Source organism: Oncorhynchus clarkii, chromosome 1 (genome assembly GCF_045791955.1).
Source record: "Oncorhynchus clarkii lewisi isolate Uvic-CL-2024 chromosome 1, UVic_Ocla_1.0, whole genome shotgun sequence".
Taxonomy (NCBI): Eukaryota; Metazoa; Chordata; class Actinopteri; order Salmoniformes; family Salmonidae; genus Oncorhynchus; species Oncorhynchus clarkii.
This window is the reverse complement of record NC_092147.1, coordinates 51,539,527-51,565,087: the sequence shown is the minus strand read 5'-3', so window position 1 is coordinate 51,565,087 and position 25,561 is coordinate 51,539,527. Positions and strand designations below refer to the sequence as shown.

At 44.0% G+C, this 25,561-nt stretch overlaps 1 protein-coding gene across 3 annotated transcripts in view; it reads right to left on the bottom strand.

Annotated features, from left to right (window-relative positions):
- LOC139408652 (protein TASOR 2-like) overlaps positions 1-25,561 on the bottom strand; it is a 40,819-nt gene that overhangs the window by 1,527 nt on the left and 13,731 nt on the right. Inside the window, exons 11-20 of one of the 3 annotated variants that reach the window (XM_071152831.1) lie at positions 11,844-11,947; positions 11,579-11,651; positions 11,414-11,483; positions 8,491-11,264; positions 7,047-7,884; positions 5,302-5,782; positions 4,637-5,192; positions 834-3,139; positions 504-629; positions 212-365 (exon numbers count right to left, since the gene is read on the bottom strand). In XM_071152831.1, coding sequence (XP_071008932.1) covers positions 212-365; positions 504-629; positions 834-3,139; positions 4,637-5,192; positions 5,302-5,782; positions 7,047-7,884; positions 8,491-11,264; positions 11,414-11,483; positions 11,579-11,651; positions 11,844-11,947 — 7,482 coding nt within the window. Of the gene's footprint in view, positions 1-211; positions 366-503; positions 630-833; positions 5,193-5,301; positions 5,783-7,046; positions 7,885-8,490; positions 11,265-11,413; positions 11,484-11,578; positions 11,652-11,843; positions 11,948-25,561 lie in introns of all 3 variants that reach the window. The other 2 variants (XM_071152814.1, XM_071152823.1) reach the window with 2 other exon arrangements.

Here is a 25,561-nt window from a genome sequence, read left to right as displayed (position 1 = left end):
TTGAGTAACTCACATACAATGCAATGTGGGAGGGGACATCATAGCCAGGCCCCAGATTTGTTTCATGCCAAACATCGGCCATAGCAGTTGGCAAGATGACACAAACTGATCTGGGACATCATAGTTGCTTATAGAGATTGACAGTTGTGGAAACATAATGAAATGTAACAAATGCACTTTGGTCTCTTGCAAATTAGTGAAGTGTCCATACTGAGACTGAGTGTGTCCAGTGCTGCTCCCTCAAACACCACAAAACCGCCTTTGCTGAAGAGTTCTTGGTGGGTCAGGTTCACAATGTCATCAGGACGGTCAATACCAGCAAACAACACATTCTGAGACTTCTTCAATTCAAGCAAGTGAGGGACCTGAGGGGGAAACAGAAATCTCAAAATGACGACAATGTAATACAACGGAAACTGATTCAAAAGGCTGGATTTCGAACCTGGATTGCTTATTCTTTTCCAGGAGTTTGAGATACTTTTATAAGTCTACAACAGTCTTACCTCACAAATGTGTTCAGCAATATCTTCGTTCCTCAAGATAATGTATAGAGGGGATGAGGGACTATCCTTTCCAAGGCAGAATTGAGACTGTTCTACTGTTATGTGTCCCTCTGCTTCTAACAGCTCCTACAAAAATAACAAGCTTGTTTTTGAACATGGTGCAAGAATGAACTTTGGCTTTCATTGTTGTACAGCTTATGGTACGGTTTCGTACCCTGGTCCCAGATCTGTTTGAGCTGCATAGGCTATGGTCATTTGACACTGACCACAGAAGTTGGCAAGACAGCACAAACTGATCTAGGACCTGTCTAACACTTATGTTCATCTTACCTTTGTCTCGTTGAAGAATGGGTCATCTGATGTCACCAGTATGTAGAACCTGAACTTGTTCTTACATGACTGTTTCACAACAGAGTTCAGATTATCATGCAGGCTGTCATACATGTCCTTCTTCATCTGACCACAGAAGTCTTTGTCTTTGCTTGGGGCTCGAGACTTTGGCAAACTGTTTCTCTTTGCTTCTTCTCTCTTGAGTCTCTCAGTTCTGTGTGGGTACTTTCTGCCTGCACAGACCTCAGTCATCATGGCATGGTACGCCTTGAAACTTTCCGCAACCAGATCTGAAACGTTGACATGTGTCATCTCACTGCCCTTTGTATAGGATAGTTTTTGAAGATGCTGTGGCATATCTCTGTCTGTTTCTTCAGGCATACCCTTCCTTTCAGGCATATCTATTTTTAACTTCTGCCCTGCGAGTGAAGGTAGTCCCTCCCAGTGTTCTTCCGAGCTTTCCTGTTCCTGCAGGCTGGAAAAGTGCACTGTCACAGCCGGGCTACAGGAGGAAGCTCTTTCTTCTACAGTTGACCTGTGGTGTTTTGATCGGTTGTACCTGCTGCTGCTACTCTTCCTTTTACGTTTTAGCATCTGGTTCATTCTCTCTGAGAAGATGAGGGTCTCCAGATCCACAGAAGACTGAGTGAGGTCAGATTCATCAGTGTTATGTGTATCATCCCACCTCTTGGAGAACTCCAGAAAACTGCTCGAGCCCTGTCTGTTTGAGTTCGGAGCTGTCCATGTGTGCGTGCTTGTTGAAGGTTTCAGAACGGGATAGTTTTCATAGGTGATTCTGTTTCCTTTGTGATCCAAAACTGTAACTAGGCATGGCTTTGCAAATGAGGAAACTTCCTCGTGCTCATCGTCCAAATCGATTTGGCTTTTGGAGGTGTTCCCACTCCTCTCTGACCTACAATACTTTAACCAGTCCTGTTTGTTCTCTTCCATACGGGTAAATATTTTGTCTGATTCTTCAGACTGGAAGGTGACTGAAGAGGAAGTGCCTTGCTTGCTGAAGTCCAAAACATCATCAAATTCCCCTTTATCCCATTGCTGATACTCGCGTAAAGAGTTGATGAAGTCAAGTTTAGTTTTATTCAACTGGGATGTATTACTTGCGTGTTGGTCATCTGATATCCAATTTGTCTCTAGACTAGATTCAATGTTGTCTTGCTCTACGGCAGGCTCCTCACTTTCATCCATAACATAATCTTGCAAACTTGCAATCTGTCTCCTCATTTCGGTGACATATGGTGTGTTATACAGGTGAGGATTAGTGTTTGAGTGGACAGGGGCAGCGGTTTGTTTGCTTTTGACAACATCTGAAGACATAGGGTCAATATTAGTTTGTGCTTCTTTCCAGCTGTACTCTCCTCTGCTGCCTTCACTCTTGGAGAGATTCACAGCCATGGCAAGTTGTTGGCTGTATGGATGGGGCTCAGTAAAGTTGGGCCCTGAAAGGTTCTGAGAAGCTGCTGTAGGTCCACTTACTCCTGGGATATTCTGACGGATGGACTGTATGATAATCTCTGTTGACGCAGGACACAAGTTAGTGTCTCCCTCCAAAGCGATTTCACTCAAGTCCCGAGTTAATATTCTTTCTGTTGTGTCATTGGACAGGATTTCAAGGTGGGTTGATGGCACAGAGAATGCTGCTTTCTGTGTTAAGGTGCTATGGGTTTTGGGATAGGAGGCAGGGAACCTATGCAGTGAATCGTGACTTGAAAGAGCATACAGGTCTTGTTCAGCAGGGGTAAGTCGCATATTTGAATAAGGACTGTAATCGTTTTTTTCCTTTGAAGAAGTATAGGGGGTGTTGAGTGGTGTGCTAGTGGCGATTGGCTTCTTGCGGGGTTCAGTCCATAATTGAGAGAACTGATTACCAATGGCTTCCAGATTATTTGGTTTGCTATTGTTGTTGCTGGATTTACGCAACTCATGCAACATATTCTCTACAGAGCTAGGGCTGCTACCAAGACTTGGTTCATGTGGTTCACAATAAGCCTTTTCATTTTCAATAAGAGCAAAACCACTATTGAGGTTGGGACTGTTGGCGTCTTTCGAATCGGGCAGAAAAACAGTCTTCGGTGTGTGATGGTCATAAGACAATTCTGTAACGAAAGGTGGCTCATCTTGTGTAGGTGTTGGGCATCTGCTGAGGGGTTTGCCTACCCCACTGGCATTGCAGTTAACCAAGCAGCCACTGTCGATGTCAGGAATCGGGATGTAACCATCGTCCACGATAGGGGTTGGGCATCTACTGACAGATTCAGTTGCCTTTGAAACTATTCTAAACATTTCACCTGAAAACAAATTATCACTATGACACACTGAAGATATTGGTGTGTCGTGCACCTCTGTGTGCATGATATCCTTGCTATCCGTCTCTACTCCAATGAATGGTAATTCTACTCCAATAAATGGTATTTCTATCTGAGCACGCACTGTCTCTGATGTCTGACTGTGTGAATGTAGAACATCTGTGTGTGAGATATCTTCCCTGGGAATTCCTGCTCCAATCAGTGGTATTTCTACCTGGCCTGTCAGTACCTCTGATGTCTCGTCTTGAGAATGTCGGGGCCCTTGTGTGTCAATATCAGATTTACTCTGACCCGGCATTGATATCCGTTTCTGATCTTTAGAATCCCTAATCCCATTGAAATCGGTCTCAACTGCTGTTGTTTTAGCTTCTGCTGAAACATCCTTGGACTGAATGGGTGTGTCGAACTCACCTACAAAAGGCGTGTTCCCATCACACAGTGGAAATACTCTCGTGGTCAGTACCTCATCGTTAGATTTAATCTCAACCTGCATCTCTAGCAGTACTCTAGTGGTGCCAACAGAAACATTCCCAACCTGTTCCATTGGTTGTACCTCATCGATGGGTTCTTCGTCTATATACAGCTTGCTATACAATTTCACAGGTAGTGTCGAATCATTTCCACCATGCACCACTGACAGTGTCTCTTTTTGGGAATCATTTTCATTATGTGATATCTCTGGTGGTGTTTCAGCCACATAATTATTCCCACCACATACTGCAGGTGCTGCTTCATCTCCTGACTCTTTTTCATAATTCACCGCTGGTAGTGCCTCCTCACCATTATCATTCCCTTCCTGCAATGCAGTTTGCGCCTCATCACTATTATCATTCCCTTCCTGCAATGCCGTTTGCGCCTCATCACCATTATCATTCCCTTCCTGCAATGCCGTTTGCGCCTCATCACCATTATCATTCCCTTCCTGCAATGCCGTTTGCGCCTCATCACCATTATCATTCCCTTCCTGCAATGCCGTTTGCGCCTCATCACCATTATCATGCCTTTCCTGCAATGCCGTTTGCGCCTCATCACCATTATCATTCCCTTCCTGCAATGCCGTTTGCGCCTCATCACCATTATCATTCCCTTCCTGCAATGCCGTTTGCGCCTCATCACCATTATCATTCCCTTCCTGCAATGCCGTTTGCGCCTCATCACCATTATCATTCCCTTCCTGCAATTCCGTTTGTGCCTCATCACCATTATCATTCCCTTCCTGCAATGCCGTTTGTGCCTCATCACCATGATCATTCCCTTCCTGCAATGCCGTTTGTGCCTCATCACCATTATCATTCCCTTCCTGCAATGCCGTTTGCGCCTCATCACCATTATCATTCCCTTCCTGCAATGCCGTTTGTGCCTCATCACCATTATCATTCCCTTCCTGCAATGCCGTTTGCACCTTATTTTTGGAGTTCCCATCAACCCGTGACACATCTTTGGGAATCTTTTCATCATGCATTGCTTTGAGTGCCTTACCAATGGAATCATTCCCAGCAGGTTGTGCATTGATTTCTTTGTTTGTGGTGTCTTTCCCAACATGCACTGCTTCTGGTTTTGCTGCTTCAACAGAATCCTCCACGCTAGGATATGCTTTGTGCATTTTTGACTCGGCAACGTAAGACCCATCTCTGGGTTCACTTGCATTACGCTCAACTCTGTCAGCCATATTGGTAAGGTCACCATCCCCCAGCACCTCTGTGCATGACATTGTTTTGACTGAATCGTTATCTTGACGTGCTATGTTTTGTTCTCCATCAAGGCTCCTCTCTTCCTTTTGGATTTCCTTTTTGGCTTTGCCCTCCAAACCCCGGTCAATTATTTGAGTCTCCAGGACCTTTTCATGATTAATGTACACACTTGCTGCCTGTTCACACAAGATAATGTACGATCCATCACTTTCCAAATTTCTTCTTTTAGGGGACACATCATTTTGGAGGGTAACATTGCTGTCATTGTCATGGGTGTTAGTTTCATCATCATCCAGTTCACTCGTTTTGTCGGACGTCATGCTGTCCTCACGGTCTCTGTAAACCTGTAGAGAAAAGAGACAAGCAAAATAAACAATTATGTGTATTATGTCAAGAAAATATTTATTGGAAAACATTTGTGCTTTACATATATAAATACATTTATTTTCTAACCTTTAACTCAAGACCTGTACTTTGTTTGTGAAAAGAGATGATTTCCTTGTGGAGTCCACTTTCTGGTTGGTATACTGAAGGACTTTTTAAATCTATTCTTTGCTTGGACTCAGGGGAATCCTTTGTGTCTACAGTGAAATCTAACACAGTCGAGGTTGTTTTCACTGAAAGGTCCAATGCCTCAGGTTCCAAGCTTAATGGTTGTGATTCTTTTTTACCCACATTACTACGGTCCAAAACTTCAGGTTCTGTGATCTTGGAAAGGGCAATATAAGCAGGGGAACTTGTCTTGGTCTCAGATGTAACCTGGGCTTGTACCATTCCATGATCCACTTCTGTAGAATATTTTTCCTCCATACATAGAAGACTTGGGTCTGCCTGGAAGAACCTAGCAGTGGACCTGCTGTAGAAAAGACCTATCCACATGTGGATGATGAGCTGAACCTGTTCGTTTGTGTCCTCAATGTTGAAATCCCATGGGCTGTACAGAGAGAGGGTGCATAGGGGTGAAGGAAAGGGACACAGAGAAATCAAAATTGAGTCAAACAATTAGTCTGTGGAGTAATATATAGAATAAGCTTTCTGTCTTTAGCAAGCTCTTCACTTATGCATCTATTAGTTAAAAGAAAATTATAACAAAAAAACTAGACATTTTTATTTACACTGAGCAAAATTATAAATGCAACATGTAGTGTTGGTCCCATGTTTCATGAGCTGAAATAAAAGATTGGCATGCTGACTGGAGGAATGTTCACCAGAACTGTTGCCAGATCATTTCATGTTCATTTCTCTACCATAAACCGCCTCCAATGTCATTTTAGAGAATTTGGTAGTATGTTCAACCAGCCTCAAAACCGCGGACCACTGTCAGAAACCATCTCAGGGAAGCTCATCTGCGTGCTCATCGGCCTCACCAGGGTCTTCCTGACTGCAGTTCGGCATCATAACCGACTTCAGTGGGCAAATGCTCACCTCCGATAGCCACTGGCACGCTGAAGAAGTGTGAACTTCACGGAGGAATAGATGGCAGATCACATGTACGGTGTCGTGTGGGTGATCTGTTTCCTGATGTGTGAACACAGTGCCCCATGGTGGTGGTGGGGTTATGGTATGGGCAGGCATAAGCTACGGACAATGAATACAATTTAATTTTATCGATGGCAATTTGAATGCATAGAGATACCGTGACGAGATCCTGAGCCCATTGTTGTATCATTCACCTGCCTCCATCACCTCATGTTTCAGCATGATAATGCACAGTCCTATGACGCAAGGATTTGTACACAATTCTTGGAAGTTGAAAAGGACCCTGTTTTTCCATGGCCTGCATACTCACCAGACATGTTACCCATTGAGCATGTTTGGGATGCTCTGGATCGACGTGTATGACAGCATGTTTCAGTTCCCGCCAATATCCAGCAATTTCGCACAGCCATTGAAGAGGAGTGGGACAACATTCCACAGGCCTGATCAACTCTATGTGAAGGAGATGTCGCGCTGCACAAGGCAAATAGTGGTCATACCAGATACTGAATGGTGTTCTGATCCATGCCCCTACCTTTTTTAAGGTATCTGTGACCAACAGATTCATATCTGTATTCCCAGTCATGTGAAATCCATAGATTAGGGCCCAATTAATTTATTTAAATTGATTGATTTCATTATATGAATTGTAACTCTTTGAAATTGTTGCATGTTGTGTTTATATTTTTGTTCAGTGTAAATTACAAATTCTAAGTACATACCCATGCAGGGCTCTAATAACTGTTTTATCCATAGGGTCGTTGGTAAACTTGCTGTCTGAATTAAAGTCATAGTTTTCCTTCCACAGCCTTGTCACTTGAACTGAGCGGTCTTTTTCGATGAACCGCCGTAACCGACGGAACTTCTGCCTGCGCCCAATTCCTTTTCTCATGGATTCTGGAGCCACCCCGGATTCCTTCCCGAGTTCCTTCCTGTTCTGGTCCTGCTCCTGACACAGGAAGGCCCGTAGTGCTTGAGTTCTGTCACCATAGACCATATCCTTGCGATGCGGCTGAAGTCCCTCCGAAATGGGGACTTGGAGGGTTGAACCTGACAAACCCAATAGTAGAGAGGAGGATGGCGGTAGTGAGTAAGAATGCTCTTGTGAGACTAACACAACCCGCTCCCCACTCCCCACCACCAGCCCCTTGGGTGACGGAGACTGAGGGGGAAGTTTAAGCCTAGCAACAGAAGGGTGCTTCAGCAGTGCATGAAGGACAGACTCTGGTTCACCATCTGACTCATGAGGAGAGCCGCCATCTTTGACACTGTTGTCACTTATAAGCAAACTTGGACAGCATTCTTGTTGCTGAAGTGCCAGGTGGTCTGGCTGCTGTTCCAGTACTTTGTCGTTACTGGTACTAAGGGCCAAATCGGCCAATAGGGTCAAAGCATCTGCTGGTGGGCATGATGCATCACTGGTATCTTTCTTCACTGTGCGAGGCCTACCCCTACTGACAACACGCCTGGCATCAGGGTTAAGTGTCAGTAGTTGGGAGGATATAGGTTGTGCTACTTTCTCTTTTTCAAAAGAAGTTGGTGTGTGATAGTGCAACCACCCTGTAGAAACAAAAGAGAACAGAGAAAAGAGACAGAAGAAACAGTATGAAAACAAAAAACACAAAGTAGCGTATAGTGATAATGAATACTTTGAAATTAAATTGTCGTAAGGCAGTCAGTCGCCTGCATGCAAATCTCCTCGCCAAAATTGAACCAAATTGTTTTATGATTTGTATTAGATTGAAATGGGGGACAGTAGCACGACACACAGCAAGACAAAGCAGAGGCAACGGAGGTGGCAAGAGGCTAGCCTGGTCCAAGATCAGTTTGTGCTGTCTTCTCAACTACTACACAAACAGACCTGGAGCCAGAATAGCAAGAAGCTATTAACATTTAACTTCATAGTGTTGCTTTGCAGTTCAGGTAGAAAAAGAGATATGTAGAAACAGAATCATCAGGAATTCAAGACAAAGGGATTATTTTAACATTTCGGCATATTTCAACATTCAGCACATATTAACTGCAATCACAACTCAATTATCAAGATGACAAATATCAATATCTAATTAAGTGTGTGGTTTAGGAGAACCAAATCAAATCTGCATGTTTTGTTATTTGCAGTGTGTGAGGTTGACAACAACTACATGACTTCCCAAGAGAACTTACATTTTTTCCTTATGGAGTCTGCAGGCTTGCATTTCATTTGTAATGGGCTCCCCCGACCCGTTAAGGTTATTGTTGCTGAAGGGGAGCTAGGCAAAGCCTCAGACATTTGGTCAGATGTGGCTTGAGGTGTAACCAGGTCCAGTCTGCTCTGAATGTCTTGCTTCAGTGGAATATCACTTTTTTCTGGAGATTTGGGTGCATTATTATGCAACTCCCTAGGAGTCAAGCCTAATGCTAGTGCAAACTTTGGGTCTAGGCCAAATGTCTGTTCCTTTGCAACTTCAGCAGCACCTGTGGTTCTGTCCGGGGTATCTTTGCAGGAATGACTGAAATGAACACTTTCCATGCCAGCATCGGCCTTGCTTTTTTTGTCCAATGCTAACATTTGATCTTCTGAAACAGGTTTGAGAGGTGTTTTCTTCTTTCCCCTTCTTGAAAAAACTGTCTTTAGTTTACTGAGGGATATTGCAACAAATTGACTATTCTTTTTGTGTTTTTCTAAGGAAGGAAAATCCATGTCTTTGTTCTGGACCAGTTCTGAGGATTTCTGAGAGGCCATCTTGTCTACATCAGCCATTTTGACCTCTGGTGGATGGTCTTTACTGTCTGAACTCCATATGTGCGGATCTTTGTTTTCATCTGACTTTATCAACTCTAGGCCAGGTTCATCTCCTGTTTCTATGGGTTGGGGTACTTTGATACAAGCTTCAACCATCATCTCATCAGCACATTGTTTGTGATCTATCACTTTCCCCATAACTTTCAAAGATTCTATATCCTTGGCGATAACTTCGGAACCATGAGGGACAAAGATTCTACCGCATTCAGAGATGATTGCCTTCAAGTCCCACCGATCTGTCTTCTTTTTCAATGGGTGGCCATCGTGAATTAGATCCACACTTTCCTTTCTTTTGAATGGGTAAAAGTTCATTGAATCCTTGCTTTCCTTCTTCTTTTTCAAAGGCAGATCTTGGATCAAATTCATCAGTTCCCTCTGCATTTTCAATGGACGAACCTGGGTTACATCCATCCTTTCCTTCTTTTTCCATGGGTTAAGTTGAACTAAATCTGTCATTTCCTTCCTATTTTTCAATGAGTAGACTTTACTTGAATCCAAACATCCCTTCTCAGTTTCTTCCTCTTCAAAGTCAGCTGCCGAAGACCTCAAGACCCGTTTACCCAACCCGCTAAATCTACGCCGTTTCCTTGGCCGTTTCCTCCAATCTGATGTAGATAAATTATTGACCTCATTGGCCTTGCCACGTTGCCCATTGAGAGCACTTCCACCCCTCTCCTGTACTTTGGCTGGTGGCAAACTGGAGGAGTTCTTTGTGATCGACTCTGTATTGATCAAGCCAAAGTTCTCATTATGAGGTACAACGGTTGCAGTTCCTTCAGTGGCAGTGATGACTAGCACTGTTGGGAGGTCACCTGATGCAGGTGAGGTTGAAACCTCTGTCACCTCTGTGGCCTTGGTCATCACTGTCATACCGGCTATTGCAAAAACATTTGCCGACACTGCAAACTGGGAAAGATCACATGGAACCTCCTCTTGCACCTCCTTCTTAGGCAAATCCGCCCCTTTATCCTCTACTCCTGTCTCTACTGCTTTAATGTTGGGCTTGGTTGCCAGTGCCGGCCCAGGTTTCTTCAATTCCTCTTGAGAGACTGCAGGCTGTGAAAGACCAGAGGGCATATCCTTTTGCACCTCTTTCAGGTGCAAGTTTGTCCCTTCATTCGCTACTCCTACCTCTGGTGCTTTACAGTCTGCCTTACCCAACGCTGCTGGGCCAGCTTTCCTCAAGTTTTCTGCAGGCTGTGAAAGATCAGAAAGCATATCCTCTTTCACCTCCTTTTGCCTATCCACTTGGACTTCCTCTGCGTTCAAATGTGTCCCTTCATCCTCTACTCCTACCCCTGGTACGGCCTTGTTCTTCCCAGGCTTCCCAGAATCATCTGCCAACACAACAGGCTGGGAAAGATCATAGGGAAGCTCCTTCTGCACCTCTTTTGGAATCAAAGTTGTCCCTGGTGCATTACTGTCAGCCTTCTTCAAGACAGGTTTCCCAAAGTCCCCTGCTGGGGTGGCAGGCTTGGTAAGATCAGAGGGCACTTCCTCCTGCACCTCCTCGGGTTGCACATCTTGCACCTCCTTTGAAGACAAGGTCATCTCTTCCACTACTCTTTTATTTGGTGCATTACTGTCTGCCTTGGTCATACCAGGTTTCTCAAAGTCCTCTGTAGATACTGCCGGTGCATTACTTATGTATGTGGCTGTGTCTCCTGGTGACTGTCCCCCTGACTGCTCCTCCTCTGGGCCACCCAGACTAGCAGGAGTCATGGGGGGGCCTTCTGGAGATGACAGACAGTAGTAGACGTCATCATCTGGCTCATCCCCTCGCTCCTCTCGTCCAGCCGCCAGGAGCTCCGTGGCCCTGGATACAGAGAGCTCGAAGGAGCCCGGCTGGTGGAAATAAGACTTGAGACATTTCCATCCCATTTCAGTCCACTTTGGGGTGGAGTAGAGATATTTGAGGGCGTCAGGAACATCAAACTGATCTGGGAAGATGCTGGCTTCCCTGGATGGACTGATAGTAAGCCCAGGGTGGATGAGGGCAGCGTAGCTCTGGATATGCTGCTCTAGTAAACCACGTAGCTCTCCACTCTGTTCAGGCAGGCACTTTTCCACCTCTGTCTCTGCGTAGTTCAGTGCAGGCACCACCTGGAGGCCCTCTGGTGAGAGGGAAGGATTCTTCGAGCAGATCTTGGTGTCTGTGGTAAAAAAAAAAAAAAGACATTACGTAAGGATACATTATAAAAGAATAGACAAAAAACCTCACTGTATACAAGTGCGAAGGTGTTGGCCACACACACACACACACACACACACACACACACACACACACACACACACACACACACTCGCTGTATAGCTCTGGAATCCGGAAACACAAACATCCCCTGCAATACCTCTGGCTTATTGGACCCAGCATCTGAAATGTACAATTATAATGTAAAAGTTAGATATTTAGCTTCTATCTATAATATATTTAAATGCAATATGTTGCATATACAGGTTTTGTATTACCTTCATATGTGAGGAAGTGAGATGAATGTAACAGTATAAGGAAACCACTATCATTCAGTTGTATTACGAGGGCCTGTTGGTAAGAAAAATATTTATTAGAATCAAGGTCTGACAACACAACAATGCAACAACTGCATTCAGAGGGGTTGATGTATGCGGAAGACACTTTTCAGTTGAATGCATTGTACAACTGACTAAGTATCCCCCTTTCCATTCCGGTCTTCCAATAACCTGTCAGCCGACTTTAAGAACAATGAACGCTCACCAGGTCTTTCTCCTTGAGCTCCTGTGTGAGCTGAGAGAGAGAGGTGTCCTCAGCCTCACTGGGTGCCAGCTCATACAGACTCCAACCCATTCCTTCCAGAGAAACTGAAAAACCATACAATTCAATATCATTAAATGGTAAAAAAATAAAATAAAACTCTGTAAATCTCTCACAGCTGGATAAATATTCAGATAAGCAACACATAAAAATATCCTTTGGTAGGGTTGCAAAGCTACTGGTAATTTATCAAAGTTACAGGAATCTTCTGTAATTTTCATAATTAACTGAAGATCTATGGTAATCTATCGTAACTTTGGTGATTGATAGTTGAATAACTTAAAAATATATATATTCGTAGATGGTGTAATTTTTTTTTTGTTGATCTGTGTCCATATATTAGATAGACCATATGTTTCAAGAGAAAATAGCTTAATTAATAAAAAAAGCATCTAATCAAATCAAATGTTATTTGTCACATCCCCCGAACAGGTAGAACCTTACCGTGAAATTCTTAAAGGCCTTAACTCTATTTCTTGAACTGCATTGTTGGTTAAGAAAATATTTACTAAATAAACTAAAGTAAAAAATCAAATAAAGTCGACACAACAGGCTGGGAAAAAAATAAAAACATGAGCTGGCGCACACCCAGAAATAGTAGTTTGTGTGGAGATGCTGACTAACGGCGAATAAACTATAAACTATCAAAATAAGAAAGTTGCACATTCCATGTATAATCTCCCAGCAATTTAATGAGTATTTACCAACGTTTCGGTATCACTGTGCCTAAACGTTTCGGTATCACTGTGCCTAAACGTTGGTAAATACCCATTAAATTGCTGGGAGATTATACATGGAGTGTGCGACTTTCTTTATTTTGATAGTTTATGGGAAAAAATTTTTTTTTTAAATTAATCAAAAAGTAACAAGAATATTACATAACAATAATGAGGCTATATAAAGGGGGTACTGGTACCGAGTCAATGTGCGGGGGTACAGGTTAGTCGAGGTAATTTGTAAAGTGACTATGCATAATAATAGATAATAAACAGCAAGTTACAGCAGTGTAAAAACATATGGGGGTGAGGGGGTGGTGTCAATGTAAATAGTCTTGGTTGCCATTTGATTAATTGTTCAGCAGTCTTATGGCTTGGGGGTAGAAACTGTTAAGGAGCCTTTTGGTCCTAGACTTGGTGCTCCGGTACTGCTTGACGTGCGGTAGCAGAGAGAACAGTCTATGACTTGGGTGACTGGAGTCTTTGACATCTTTTTGGGCCTTCCTCTGACACCACCTAGTATATAGGTCCTGGATGTCAGGAACCTTGGTTCCAGTGATGTACTGGGTCGTACGCACTACCCTCTGTAGCGCCTTACGGTCAGATGCCAAGCAGTTGCCATACCAGGCAGTGATGCAACCGGTCAGGATGCTCTCGATGGTGCAGTTATAGAACTTTGTGTGGATCTGTGGACCCATGCCAAATCTTTTCAGTCTCCTGAGGGGGAAAAGGTGTTGTCGTGCCCTCTTCACAACTGTCTTGATGTGTTTGGACCATGATAGTTAGTTGGTGATGTGGGCACCAAGGAACTTGAAACTCTCGACCCGCTCCACTTCAGCCCTGTCGATGTTAATGGGGGCCTGTTCGGCCCTCATTTTTCCTATAGTCCACGATCAGTTCCTTTGTCTTGCTCACATTGAGGAACAGGTTGTTGTCCTGGCACCACACTGCCTGGTTTCTGACCACCTCCCTATAGGCTGTCTCATCGTTGTCGGTGATCAGGCCTACCACTGTTGTGGCATCAGCAAACGTAACAATGGTGTTGGAGTCGTGCTTGGCCACGCAGTCGTGGGTGAACAGGGAGTACAGGAGGGGACTAAACACGCACCCCTGAGGGGCCCCAGTGTTGAAGATCAGTGTGGATGATATGTTGTTGCCTACCCTTACCACCTGGGTGTGGCCCATCAGGAGGTCCAGGATCCAGTTGCAGAGGGAGGTGTTCAGTCCCAGGATCCTAAGCTTAGTGATGAGCTTTGTGGGTACTATGGTGTTGAACGCTGAGCTGAAATCAATGAACAGCATTCTCATATACGTGTTCCTTTTGTCCAGGTGGGAAAGGGCAGTGTGGAGTGCGATTGAGATTGCGTCATCTGTGGATCTCTTGGGGCGGTATGCGAATAGGAATGGGTCTAGGGTTTCCGGCATGATGGTGTTGATGTGAGTCATGGCCCGGTTTTCAAAGCACTTCATGGCTACCGATGTGCTACCAGGCAATAATCATTTAGGCAGTATACCTTCGTTTGGTCTGTATGAAACATGTAGGTATTACAGACTTGGTCAGGGAAAGGTTGAAAATGTCAGTGAAGACACTTGCCAGTTGGTCCGAGCATGCTTTGAGTACACTTCCTGGTAATCCGTCTGGCCCTGCAGCTTTGTGAATCTTGACCTTTTTAAAGGTCTTGCTCACATGGGCTACGGGAGAGCGTGATCACACAGTCGTCTGGAACAGCTGGTGCTCACATGCATGCTTCAGTGTTGCTTGCCTCGAAGCGAGCATAAAAGGCATTTAGCTCATCTGGTAGGCTCGCGTCACTGGGCAGCTCGCTGCTGGGTTTCGCTTTGTAGCGTCAGAGCCGGTGTAGTCGGTGTTCAATCTTAGTCCTGTATTGACGCTTTGCCTGTTTTTTGGTTTGTCTGAGGGCATAGCAGTATTTCTTATAAGCGTCTGGATTAGTGTCCCGCTCCTTGAAAGCGGCAGTTCTAGTCTTTAGCTCGGTGCGGATGTTGCCTGCCATCCATGGCTTCTGGTTAGGATATGTACGTACAGTCACTGTGTCGATGCACTTATTGATGAAGACGATGACTTAGGTGGTATACTCCTCAATGTCATTGGATGAATCTCGAAACATATTCCAGTCTGTGCTAGCAAAACAGTCATGTAGCGTAGCATCTGTGTCATCTGACCAATTCCGTATTGAGCGAGTCACTGGTACTTCCTGCTTTAGTTTTTGCTTGTAAGCAGGAATCATGAGTATATAATTATGGTCAGATTTATCAAATAGAGGGCGAGGGAGAGCTTTTGTATGCGTCTGTCTGTAAAGGTGGTCTCTAGTTTTTTTCCTCTAGTTGCACATGTGACATGCTGGTAGAAATGAGGTAAAACAGATTTAAGTTTGCCTGCATTAAAGTTCCTGGCCACTAGGAGTGCTACTTCTGGATGAGCATTTTCTTGTTTGCTTATAGCCTTATACAGCTTGTTGAGTGTGGTCTTAGTACCAGCAATGGTTTGGGGTGGTAAATAGACAGCTACGAATAATATAGATGTGAACGTTCTTGGTGGATAGTGTGGTCTACAGTTTATGAGGTATTCTACCTCAGGCGAGCAATTACCTTGAGACTTCTTTAATATTACACATCGCGCACTGGAAGTTATTGACAAATAGACACACACCCCCACCCCTCGTCTTACCAGACATAGCTGCTCTGTGCTGCTGATGCACGGAGAAGCCAGCCAGCACCATATTATCTGTGTCGTCGTTTAGCCACGTTGCGGTGAAACAATATCATTATTTTCAATTATTTTTTCACAACTGCCACCAGTTAAACATTTTTGTTTTACCCTTATTTTACCAGGTAAGTTGACAAGTTGACTGAGAACACATTCTCATTTACAGCAACGACCTGTGGAACAGATACAGAGGGGATGAATGAGCCAATTGGAAGCTGGGGATAATTAGGTGGCCATAAGAGTAAGCGGGACAGATTTGGAATTTAGCCAGCATATCGGGGTTAACACAACTACTCTTACAATAAGTGCCATGGGATCTTTAGTGACCATAGAGAGCCAGGTTACCCGTTTTAACGTTCCATCTGAAAGACGGCACCGTGCACAGGACAATGTCCACAAACAATGCCCTGAGGCATTGGGATCAGTGGAGGCTCCTCAGAGGAGAAAGGGATCCTCCTCAGTAAAAATGGTAAAACATTGAAAAAGTTATCCTTTTTAGATAAATCTATACTAAATATATTCATATGTCACCAAATAATTGACTAAAACATACTGTTTTGCAATGGTCTACAGTAGCCTCATGTTGTCCACCCAATCAAAAGGATCAGAGATTGAATCTAGTACTGAAAGCATAAACTACAGCTAGCTAGCACTGCAGTGCATAAAATGTGGTGAGTAGTTGACTCCAAGAGAGAGAAAAACAATAGTTGAACAGTTTTCAACAAATTAATTTATTAAAAAATGAAGGAGAAGTAAGCATTGTAATTTTTTTTCAGTTTAATTTAACTGTTACTTAGCTAGCAAATGCAGCTGGCTAGTTTAGTTAATTAAACACCCGGCTCAAATAGAGGGATGCTATGTTAGCTAGCTGGCTATGACTAACCAACACAACACTGGAACTCTTCCAAGTCAAGGTAAGCTTTTGGTTTTATTATTTTATTACCGGGGCCCGTCGGTTTAACTGCTTACTGACTATTTATTTTTATTTATTTATTTCACCTTTATTTAACCAGGTATACAAGTTGAGAACAAGTTCTCATTTACAATTGCGACCTGGCCAAGATAAAGCAAAGCAGTTCAACACATACAACAACACAGAGTTACACATGGAGTAAAACAAACATACAGTCAATAATACAGTAGAAAAATAAGTCTATATACGGTGTGAGCAAATGAGGTGAGATAAGGGAGGTAAAGGCAAAAAAAGGCCATGGTGGCGAAGTAAATACAATATAGGAAGTAAAACACTGGAATTGTAGACTTGCAGTGGAAGAATGTGCAAAGTAGAAATAAAAATAATGGGGTGCAAAGGAGCAAAATAAATAAATACAGTAGGGGAAGAGGTAGTTGTTTGGGATAAATTATAGATGGGCTATGTACAGGTGCAGTCATCTGTGAGCTGCTCTGACAGCTGGTGCTTAAAGCTAGTGAGGGAGATGTGTTTCCAGTTTCAGAGATTTTTGTAGTTCGTTCCAGTCATTGGCAGCAGAGAACTGGAAGGAGAGGCGGCCAAAGGAAGAATTGGTTTTGGGGGTGACCAGATATACCTGCTGGAGTGCGTGCTACAGGTGGGTGCTGCTATCGTGACCAGCAAGCTGAGATAAGGGGGGACTTTACCTAGCAGGGTCTTGTAGATGACCTGCAGCCAGTGGGTTTGGCGACGAGTATGAAGCGAGGGCCAGCCAACGAGAGCGTACAGGTCACAGTGGTGGGTAGTATATGGGGCTTTGGTGACAAAACAGATGGCACTGTGATAGACTGCATCCAATTTATTGAGTAAGGTATTGGAGGCTATTTTGTAAATTACATCGTCATCGTCAGGATCGGTAAGATGGGTCAGTTTTACGAGGGTATGTTTGGCAGCATGAGTGAAGGATGCTTTGTTGCGAAATAGGAAGCCAATTCTAGATTTAACTTTGGATTGGAGATGTTTGATGTGAGTCTGGAAGGAGAGTTTACAGTCTAACCAGACGCCTAGGTATTAGTAGTTGTCCACATATTCTAAGTCAGAACCGTCCAGAGTAGTGATGCTGGATGGGCGGGCAGGTGCAGGCAGCGATCGGTTGAAGAGCATGCATTTGGTTTTACTTGTATTTACGAGCAGTTGAAGGCCACAGAAGGAGAGTTGTATGGCATTGAAGTTCGTCTGGAGGGTTGTTAACACAGTGTCCAAAGAAGGGCCAGAAGTATAAAGAATTGTACAGTGCCTTGCGAAAGTATTCGTCCCCCTTAAACTTTGCGACCCTTTGCCACATTTCAGGCTTCAAACATAAAGATATAAAACTGTATTTTTTTGTGAAGAATCAACAACAAGTGGGACACAATCCTGAAGTGGAACAACATTTATTGGATATTTCAAACTTTTTTAACAAATCAAAAACTGAAAAATTGGGCGTGCAAAATTATTCAGCCCCCTTAAGTTAATACTTTGTAGCGCCACCTTTTGCTGCGATTACAGCTGTAAGTCGCTTGGGGTATGTCTCTATCAGTTTTGCACATCGAGAGACTGAATTTTTTTCCCATTCCTCCTTGCAAAACAGCTCGAGCTCAGTGAGGTTGGATGGAGAGCATTTGTGAACAGCAGTTTTCAGTTCTTTCCACAGATTCTCGATTGGATTCAGGTCTGGACTTTGACTTGGCCATTCTAACACCTGGATATGTTTATTTTTGAACCATTCCATTGTAGATTTTGCTTTATGTTTTGGATCATTGTCTTGTTGGAAGACAAATCTCCGTCCCAGTCTCAGGTCTTTTGCAGACTCCATCAGGTTTTCATCCAGAATGGTCCTGTATTTGGCTCCATCCATCTCCCCATCAATTTTAACCATCTTCCCTGTCCCTGCTGAAGAAAAGCAGGCCCAAACCATGATGCTGCCACCACCATGTTTGACAGTGGGGATGGTGTGTTCAGCTGTGTTGCTTTTACGCCAAACATAACGTTTTGCATTGTTGCCAAAAAGTTTAATTTTGGTTTCATCTGAGCAGAGCACCTTCTTCCACATGTTTGGTGTGTCTCCCAGGTGGCTTGTGGCAAACTTTAAACGACACTTTTTATGGATATCTTTAAGAAATGGCTTTCTTCTTGCCACTCTTCCATAAAGGCCAGATTTGTGCAATATACGACTGATTGTTGTCCTATGGACAGAGTCTCCCACCTCAGCTGTAGATCTTTGCAGTTCATCCAGAGTGATCATGGGCCTCTTGGCTGCATCTCTGATCAGTCTTCTCCTTGTATGAGCTGAAAGTTTAGAGGGACGGCCAGGTCTTGGTAGATTTGCAGTGGTCTGATACTCCTTCCATTTCAATATTATCGCTTGCACAGTGCTCCTTGGGATGTTTAAAGCTCGGGAAATCTTTTTGTATCCAAATCCGGCTTTAAACTTCTTCACAACAGTATCTCGGACCTGCCTGGTGTGTTCCTTGTTCTTCATGATGCTCTCTTCGCTTTTAACGGACCTCTGAGACTATCACAGTGCAGGTGCATTTATACGGAGACTTGATTACACACAGGTGGATTGTATTTATCATCATTAGTCATTTAGGTCAACATTGGATCATTCAGAGATCCTCACTGAACTTCTGGAGAGAGTTTGCTGCACTGAAAGTAAAGGGGCTGAATAGTTTTGCACGCCCAATTTTTCAGTTTTTTGATTTGTTAAAAAAGTTTGAAATATCCAATAAATGTTGTTCCACTTCATGATTGTGTCCCACTTGTTGTTGATTCTTCACAAAAAAATACAGTTTTATATCTTTATGTTTTAAGCCTGAAATGTGGCAAAAGGTCGCAAAGTTCAAGGGGGCCGAATACTTTCGCAAGGCACTGTATTTGTTTATTTTTTGTATTTATCCGTTATTTTACCAGGTAAGTTGACTGAGAACACGTTCTCATTTACAGCAACGACCTGGGGAATAGTTACAGGGGAGAGGAGGGGGATGAATGAGCCAATTGTAAACTGGGGATTATTAGGTGACCGTGATGGTTTGAGGGCCAGATTGGGAATTTAGCCAGGACACCGGGGTTAACACCCCTACTCTTACGATAAGTGCCATGGGATCTTTAATGACCTCAGAGAGTCAGGACACCGTTTAACGTCCCACCCGAAAGACGACACCCTACACAGGGCAGTGTCCCCAATCACTGCCCTGGGGCATTGGGATATTTTTAGACCAGAGGAAAGAGTGCCTCCTACTGGCCCTCCAACACCACTTACAGCAGCATCTGGTCTCCCATCCAGGGACTGACCAGGACCAACCCTGCTTAGCTTCAGAAGCAAGCCAACAGTGGTATGCAGGGTGGTATGGTAAAGAATGGTGTCGTCTGCGTAGAGGTGGATCAGAGACTCACCAGCAGCAAGAGCGACATCATGGATGTATACAGAGAAGAGAGTCGGCCCAAGAATTGAACCGGACAACAGGCCCTCAGATTTGACACACTGAACTCTATCAAAGAAGTAGTTGGTGAATCAGGTGAGGCAATCATTTGAGAAACCAAGGCTATCGAGTCTGCTGATGAGGATGTGGTGATTGACAGAGTCGAAAGCCTTGGCAAGGTCAATGAATACGGCTGCACAGTATTGTTTCTTATCGATGGCGGTTAAGATATCGTTTAGGATCTTGAGCGTAGCTGAGGTGCACCCATGACCAGCTCTGAAACCAGATTGCATAGCGGAGAAGGTATGGTGGGATTCGAAATGGTCTGTAATCTGTTTGTTGACTTGGCCTTTGAAGACCTTAGAAAGGCAGGGTAGGATAGATATAGGTCTGTAGCAGTTTGGGTAAAGAGTGTTCCCCCCTTTGAAGAGGGGGATGACCGCAGCTGCTTTCCAATCTTTGGGAATCTCAGATGACACGAAAGAGAGGTTGAACAGGCTAGTAGTTGTTGCAACAATTTCGGCAGATCATTTTAGAAAGAAAGGCCAAGTCAACAAACAGATTACAGACCATTTCGAATCCCACCATACCTTCTCCGCTATGCAATCTGGTTTCAGAGCTGGTCATGGGATTGTCCAGCCCGGCTGATTTGTAGGGGTCCAAATTTTGCAGCTCTTTCAGAACATCAGCTGACTGGATTTGGGAGAAGGAGAAATGTATTTATTTTATTTTAAGTCAGTTAAGAACAAATTCTTATTTTCAATGACGGCCTAGGAACAGTGGGTTAACTGCCTGTTCAGGGGCAGAATGACAGATTTGTACCTTGTCAGCTCGGGGATTTGAACTTGCAACCTTTCGGTTACTAGTCCAACACTCTAACCACTAGGCTACCCTGCCGCCCCAAATGGGGAAGGCTTGGGCGAGTTGCTGTGGGGGGTACAGTGCTGTTGACCGGGGTAGGGGTAGCCAGGTGGAAAGCATGGCCAGCCGTAGAAAAATGCTTATTGAAATTCTCAATTATAGTGGATTCATCGGTGGTGACAGAGTTTCCTATCCTCAGTGCAGTGGGCAGCTGGGGGGAGGTGTTCTTATTCTCCATGGACTTTACAGTGTCCCATAACTTTTTGGAGTTTGTGTTGCAGGAAGCGAATTTCTGCTTGAAAAAGCTAGCCTTGGCTTTTCTAACTGCCTATGTATATTGGTTTCTAACTTCCCTGAAAAGTTGCATATGACGGGGGCTGTTCGAAGCTAATGCAGAACACAATGGGATGTTTTTGTGTTGGTTAAGAGCAGTCAGGTCTGGAGAGAACCAAGGGCTATATTTCCTCCTGGTTCTAAATTTCTTGAATGAGGCATGCTTATTTAAGATGGTGAGGAAGGCATTTTTTTAAATAACCAGGCATCCTCTACTGACGGGATGAGGTCAATATCCTTCCAGGATACCCGGGCCAGGTCAATTAGAAAGGCCTGCTCGCTGAAGTGTTTCAGGGAGTGTTTGACAGTGATGAGTGGAGGTCACCTGACCGCTGACCCATTACGGATGCAGGCAATGAGGCAGTGATTTCTGAGATCTTGGTTGAAAGTTGAGGTGTATTTAGAGGGCAAGTTGGTTAGGATGAGGGTGCCCGTATGAGGGTGCCCGTGTTTACGGCTTTGGGGTGGTAACTGGTAGGTTCATTGATAATTTGTGTGAGATTGAGGGCATCAATCTTAGATTGTAGGATGGCTGGGGTGTTAAGCATGTTCCAGTTTAGGTCAACTAGCAGCACGAGCTCTGAAGATAGATGGGGGGCAATCAGTTCAAATATGGTGTCCAGAGTACAGCTGGGGGCAGAGGGTGGTCTATAGCAGGCGACAACGGTGAGAGACTTGTTTTTAGAGAGGTGGATTTTTAAAAGTAGAAATTCAAATTGTTTGGGTACAGACCTGGAAAGTAGGACAGAACTCTGCAGGCTATCTCTGCAGTAGATTGCAACACCGCCCCCTTTGGCCGTTCTATCTTGTCTGAAAATGTTGTAGTTAGGGATGGAGATTTCAGAGTTTTTGGTGGTCTTCCTAAGCCAGGATTCAGACACGGCTAGGACATCCGGGTTGACAGAGTGTGCTAAAGCAGTGAATAAAACAAACTTAGGGAGGAGGCTTATAATGTTAACATGCATGAAACCAAGGCTATTACGGTTTCAGAAGTCATCAAAAGAGAGCGCCTGGGGAATAGGAGTGGAGCTAGGCACTGCAGGGCCTGGATTCACCTCTACATCACCAGAGGAACAGAGGAGGAGTAGGATAAGGGTACGGCTAAAAGCTATGAGAATTGGTTGTCTAGGACGTCCGGAACAGAGAGTAAAAGGAGGTTTCTGGGGGCGCTAAAATAGCATCAAGGTATAATGTTCAGACAAAGTTATGGTAGGATGTAAATACAGTGGAGGTAAACCTAGGCATTGAGTGATGATGAGAGAGATATTGTCTCTAGAAACATCATTGAAACCAGGTGATGTCATCGCATGTGTGGGTGGTGGAACTGAAATGTTGGATAAGGTATAATGAGCAGGGCTAGAGGCTCAGATGGGCGTTCAGGCGTTCAGGTAACGTTCAGGTAACGTCGCGACAGAGGGGCCAGTTGGATAACTCCCTCGGGCAGATAACGTTGGTAGTCCAATCGTGAAGGCCCAGTGGGGCTCTGCATCGGTAGTAAAACGGGTCTGGATAGGTGATTGTAGCCCAGGAGTGGCTAATGGAACTCTTCAGCTGGCTAGCTCCGGAATAATTGATGTTTGCTCCGGGACCGACGTAAGCCAATAGTCACTCGGATAGCAGCTAGCTAGCTGCAAGATCCAGGTGTAAATGTCCAGAGCTTGTGGTAGAAATCTGGGGATATGGAGAGAAAATAGGTCCTGTATGCTCTGGTCTGAGTCACGTTGTACAAAACTGGCGATAGCTTTTCGAGCTAAAGGATAGCTGATGACCACCAACAGTGGTTAGCTGAATACTAACGTTAGCCAGTAAACTGGCTAGCTTTTGGCTAACTTCTGGCTAGCTTCTATTGTGGATTTCAGAATTGAGGTGAATAATACTTTTTTTAAATTGGTGAGGCGGGTTGAAGGAGAGTGTTTTGAAGTTGAGATGTTTTTTTTTATTATAAAAAGATATGCGAAGAAAATATGTAAATATATATATACACGGGACACGACAAGATGAGGACAAAGGACATCTGACTGCTATGCCATCTTGGGGGGAAAAAGACTGTAACGTTACTGTATGATTGTAGCGGGTTTACTAACGCATTAATTCTATTAGCTATGTTGACTAGGACGTTACTTTATCTAATATGAAGACAACGATGTAGGCTGTGTGTAGCGGTTATGATATGGTTTGGTTTGGACAGGTTTTTTCGCCTGGTCACACAGCTGATGTGTTGTTCATTGAAGTCCACAAAAGAAGGTAAAAGGTGAGAGGAGGAGAGTGCATAGAGGCTAGAATGAATACAACGTGACTGCTAGGTATGAAAGTTAACTGTGTTTATGCGTGATCTGGGGTGTATTCATTCTGCCAACTCTGCTGAAAAACATTTCTTAAACGAAAGCAAACAAAACAGCGATAAAAATAGCAGAATTTGTCCAATAGAAATGCTTGTTTGCAACTGTTGGACTAATGATTACACCCTAGATAAGCTAGATGCAGGCAAGAGTGTGCAAGGTGGTATTGAATGTGTCAATGTCTGTCCATGTGCAACTCACTGTCTGTCATCTCAAATTTTTCTCTAGAACCTCTGTACACCTACATTATAAACTTTTATTTATAGGCCGTAGCACCTCATGATGGTTATAGGGGAAATTAGAGTATCTTGTAGTAGCCTAAACCTATCAGAAAAATTATCATCATGAACGGCACTGACTGAGATATTTTTTTTTTTTTTGACCAGAGGAAAGAGTGCCTCCTTTTCGCCCTCCGACACCACTTCCAGCAGCATCTGGTTCCATCCAGGGACCAACCAGGAGCAATCCTGCTTAGCTTCAGAGGTAAGCAAGCAGTGGGATGCAGGGTAATATGTTGCTGGTTTAAAGTTGAAGATTAATGACAAAACATTTATAACATACATATTGACATAGTTAAATAAATAAAAGTGTATGAAAATTTAGAAAGGATATTTCATGCTGAAACCTTCAAATTAAACATCAATGGTATTCACTAAGTTGATGGTTTATACACTGAACAAAAATATCAACGCAACAAGTAAAGTGTTTGTTTCATGAACTGAAATAAAAGATCCCAGAAATGTTCCCCATGCACACAAAAAGCTTATTTATTTCAAATGTGGTGCTAAAATTTGTTTACATCCCTGTAGCAAGCATTTCTCAAGATAATCCATCCACCTGACAGGTGTGGCATATCAAGAAGCTGATTAAACAGCATGATCATTACACAGGTGCACCTTGTGCTAGGGACAATAAAAGGCCACTTTAAAATGTGCAGTTTTGTCACACAACACAATGCCACAGATGTCTCAAGTTGAGGGAGAGTACAATTGACATGCTGACTGCAGGAATGTCCACCAGAGCTGTTGCGAGAGAATTGAATGTTCATTTCTCTAGTATGTCGTTTTTGAGAATTTGGCAGTACGTCCAACCGGCCTCACAACCGCAGCCCCACCACGTGTATGGCCTCATGTCGGCGAGTGGTTTGCTGATGTTAACGTTGTGAAAAGAATGCCCCATGGTGGCGGTGGGGTTATGGTATGGGCAGGCATAAGCTACGGAAAACAAACACAATTACATTTTATTGATGGTAATTCGAATGCACAGAGATACCGTGACGATATCACCTCGTTTCAGCATGATAATGCACAGCCCCATGTCGCAAGGATTTGTACACAATTCCTGGAAGCTGAATATGTCCCAGTTCTTCCATGGCCTGTATACTCAGACATATCACCCATTGAACATGTTTGGAATGCTTTCGATCTAAACTCAGCAAAAAAAGAAACTGACCTTTTTCAGGACCCTGTCTTTAAAAGATAATTCGTAAAAATCCAAATAACTTCACAGATCTTCATTGTAAAAGGTTTAAACACTGTTTCCCATGCTTGTTCAATGAACCATAAACAATTAATGAACATACACCTGTGGAACGGACATTAAGACACTAACAGCTTACAGACGGTAGGCAATTAAGGTCACAGTTATGAAAACTTAGGACACTAAAGAGGCCTTTCTACTGACTCTGAAAAACACCAAAAGAAAGATGCCCAGGGTCCCTGCTCATCTGTGTGAACGTGCCTTAGGCATGCTGCAAGGAGGCATGCAGATGTGGCAGCGCAATAAATTGCAATGTCCGTACTTGAGACACCTAAGACAATGCTACATGGAGACAGGACGGACTGCTGATCGTCCTCACAGTGGGAGACCACGTGTAACAACACCTGCACAGCATCGGTACATCTGAACATCACATCTGCGGGACAGGTAACAGGATGGCAACAACAACAACTGCCCGAGTTACACCAGGAACGCAGAATCCCTCCATCAGTGCTCAGACTGTCCGCAATAGTCTGAGAGATGCTGGACTGAGGGCTTGTAGGCCTGTTGTAAACCAGATATCACCGGCAACAATGTCGCGGTTTTGTCTCACCAGGGGTGATGGTCGGATTTGCGTTTATCATCGAAGGAATGAGCGTTACACCGAGGCCTGTGCTCTGGAGCGGGATCGATTTGGAGGTTGAGGTCTGGGGCGGTGTGTCACAGCATCATCGGACTGAGCATGTCTGTCATTGCAGGTAATCTCAACGCTGTGTGTTACAGGGAAGACATTCTCCTCCCTCATGTGGTACCCTTCCTGCAGGCTCATACTGA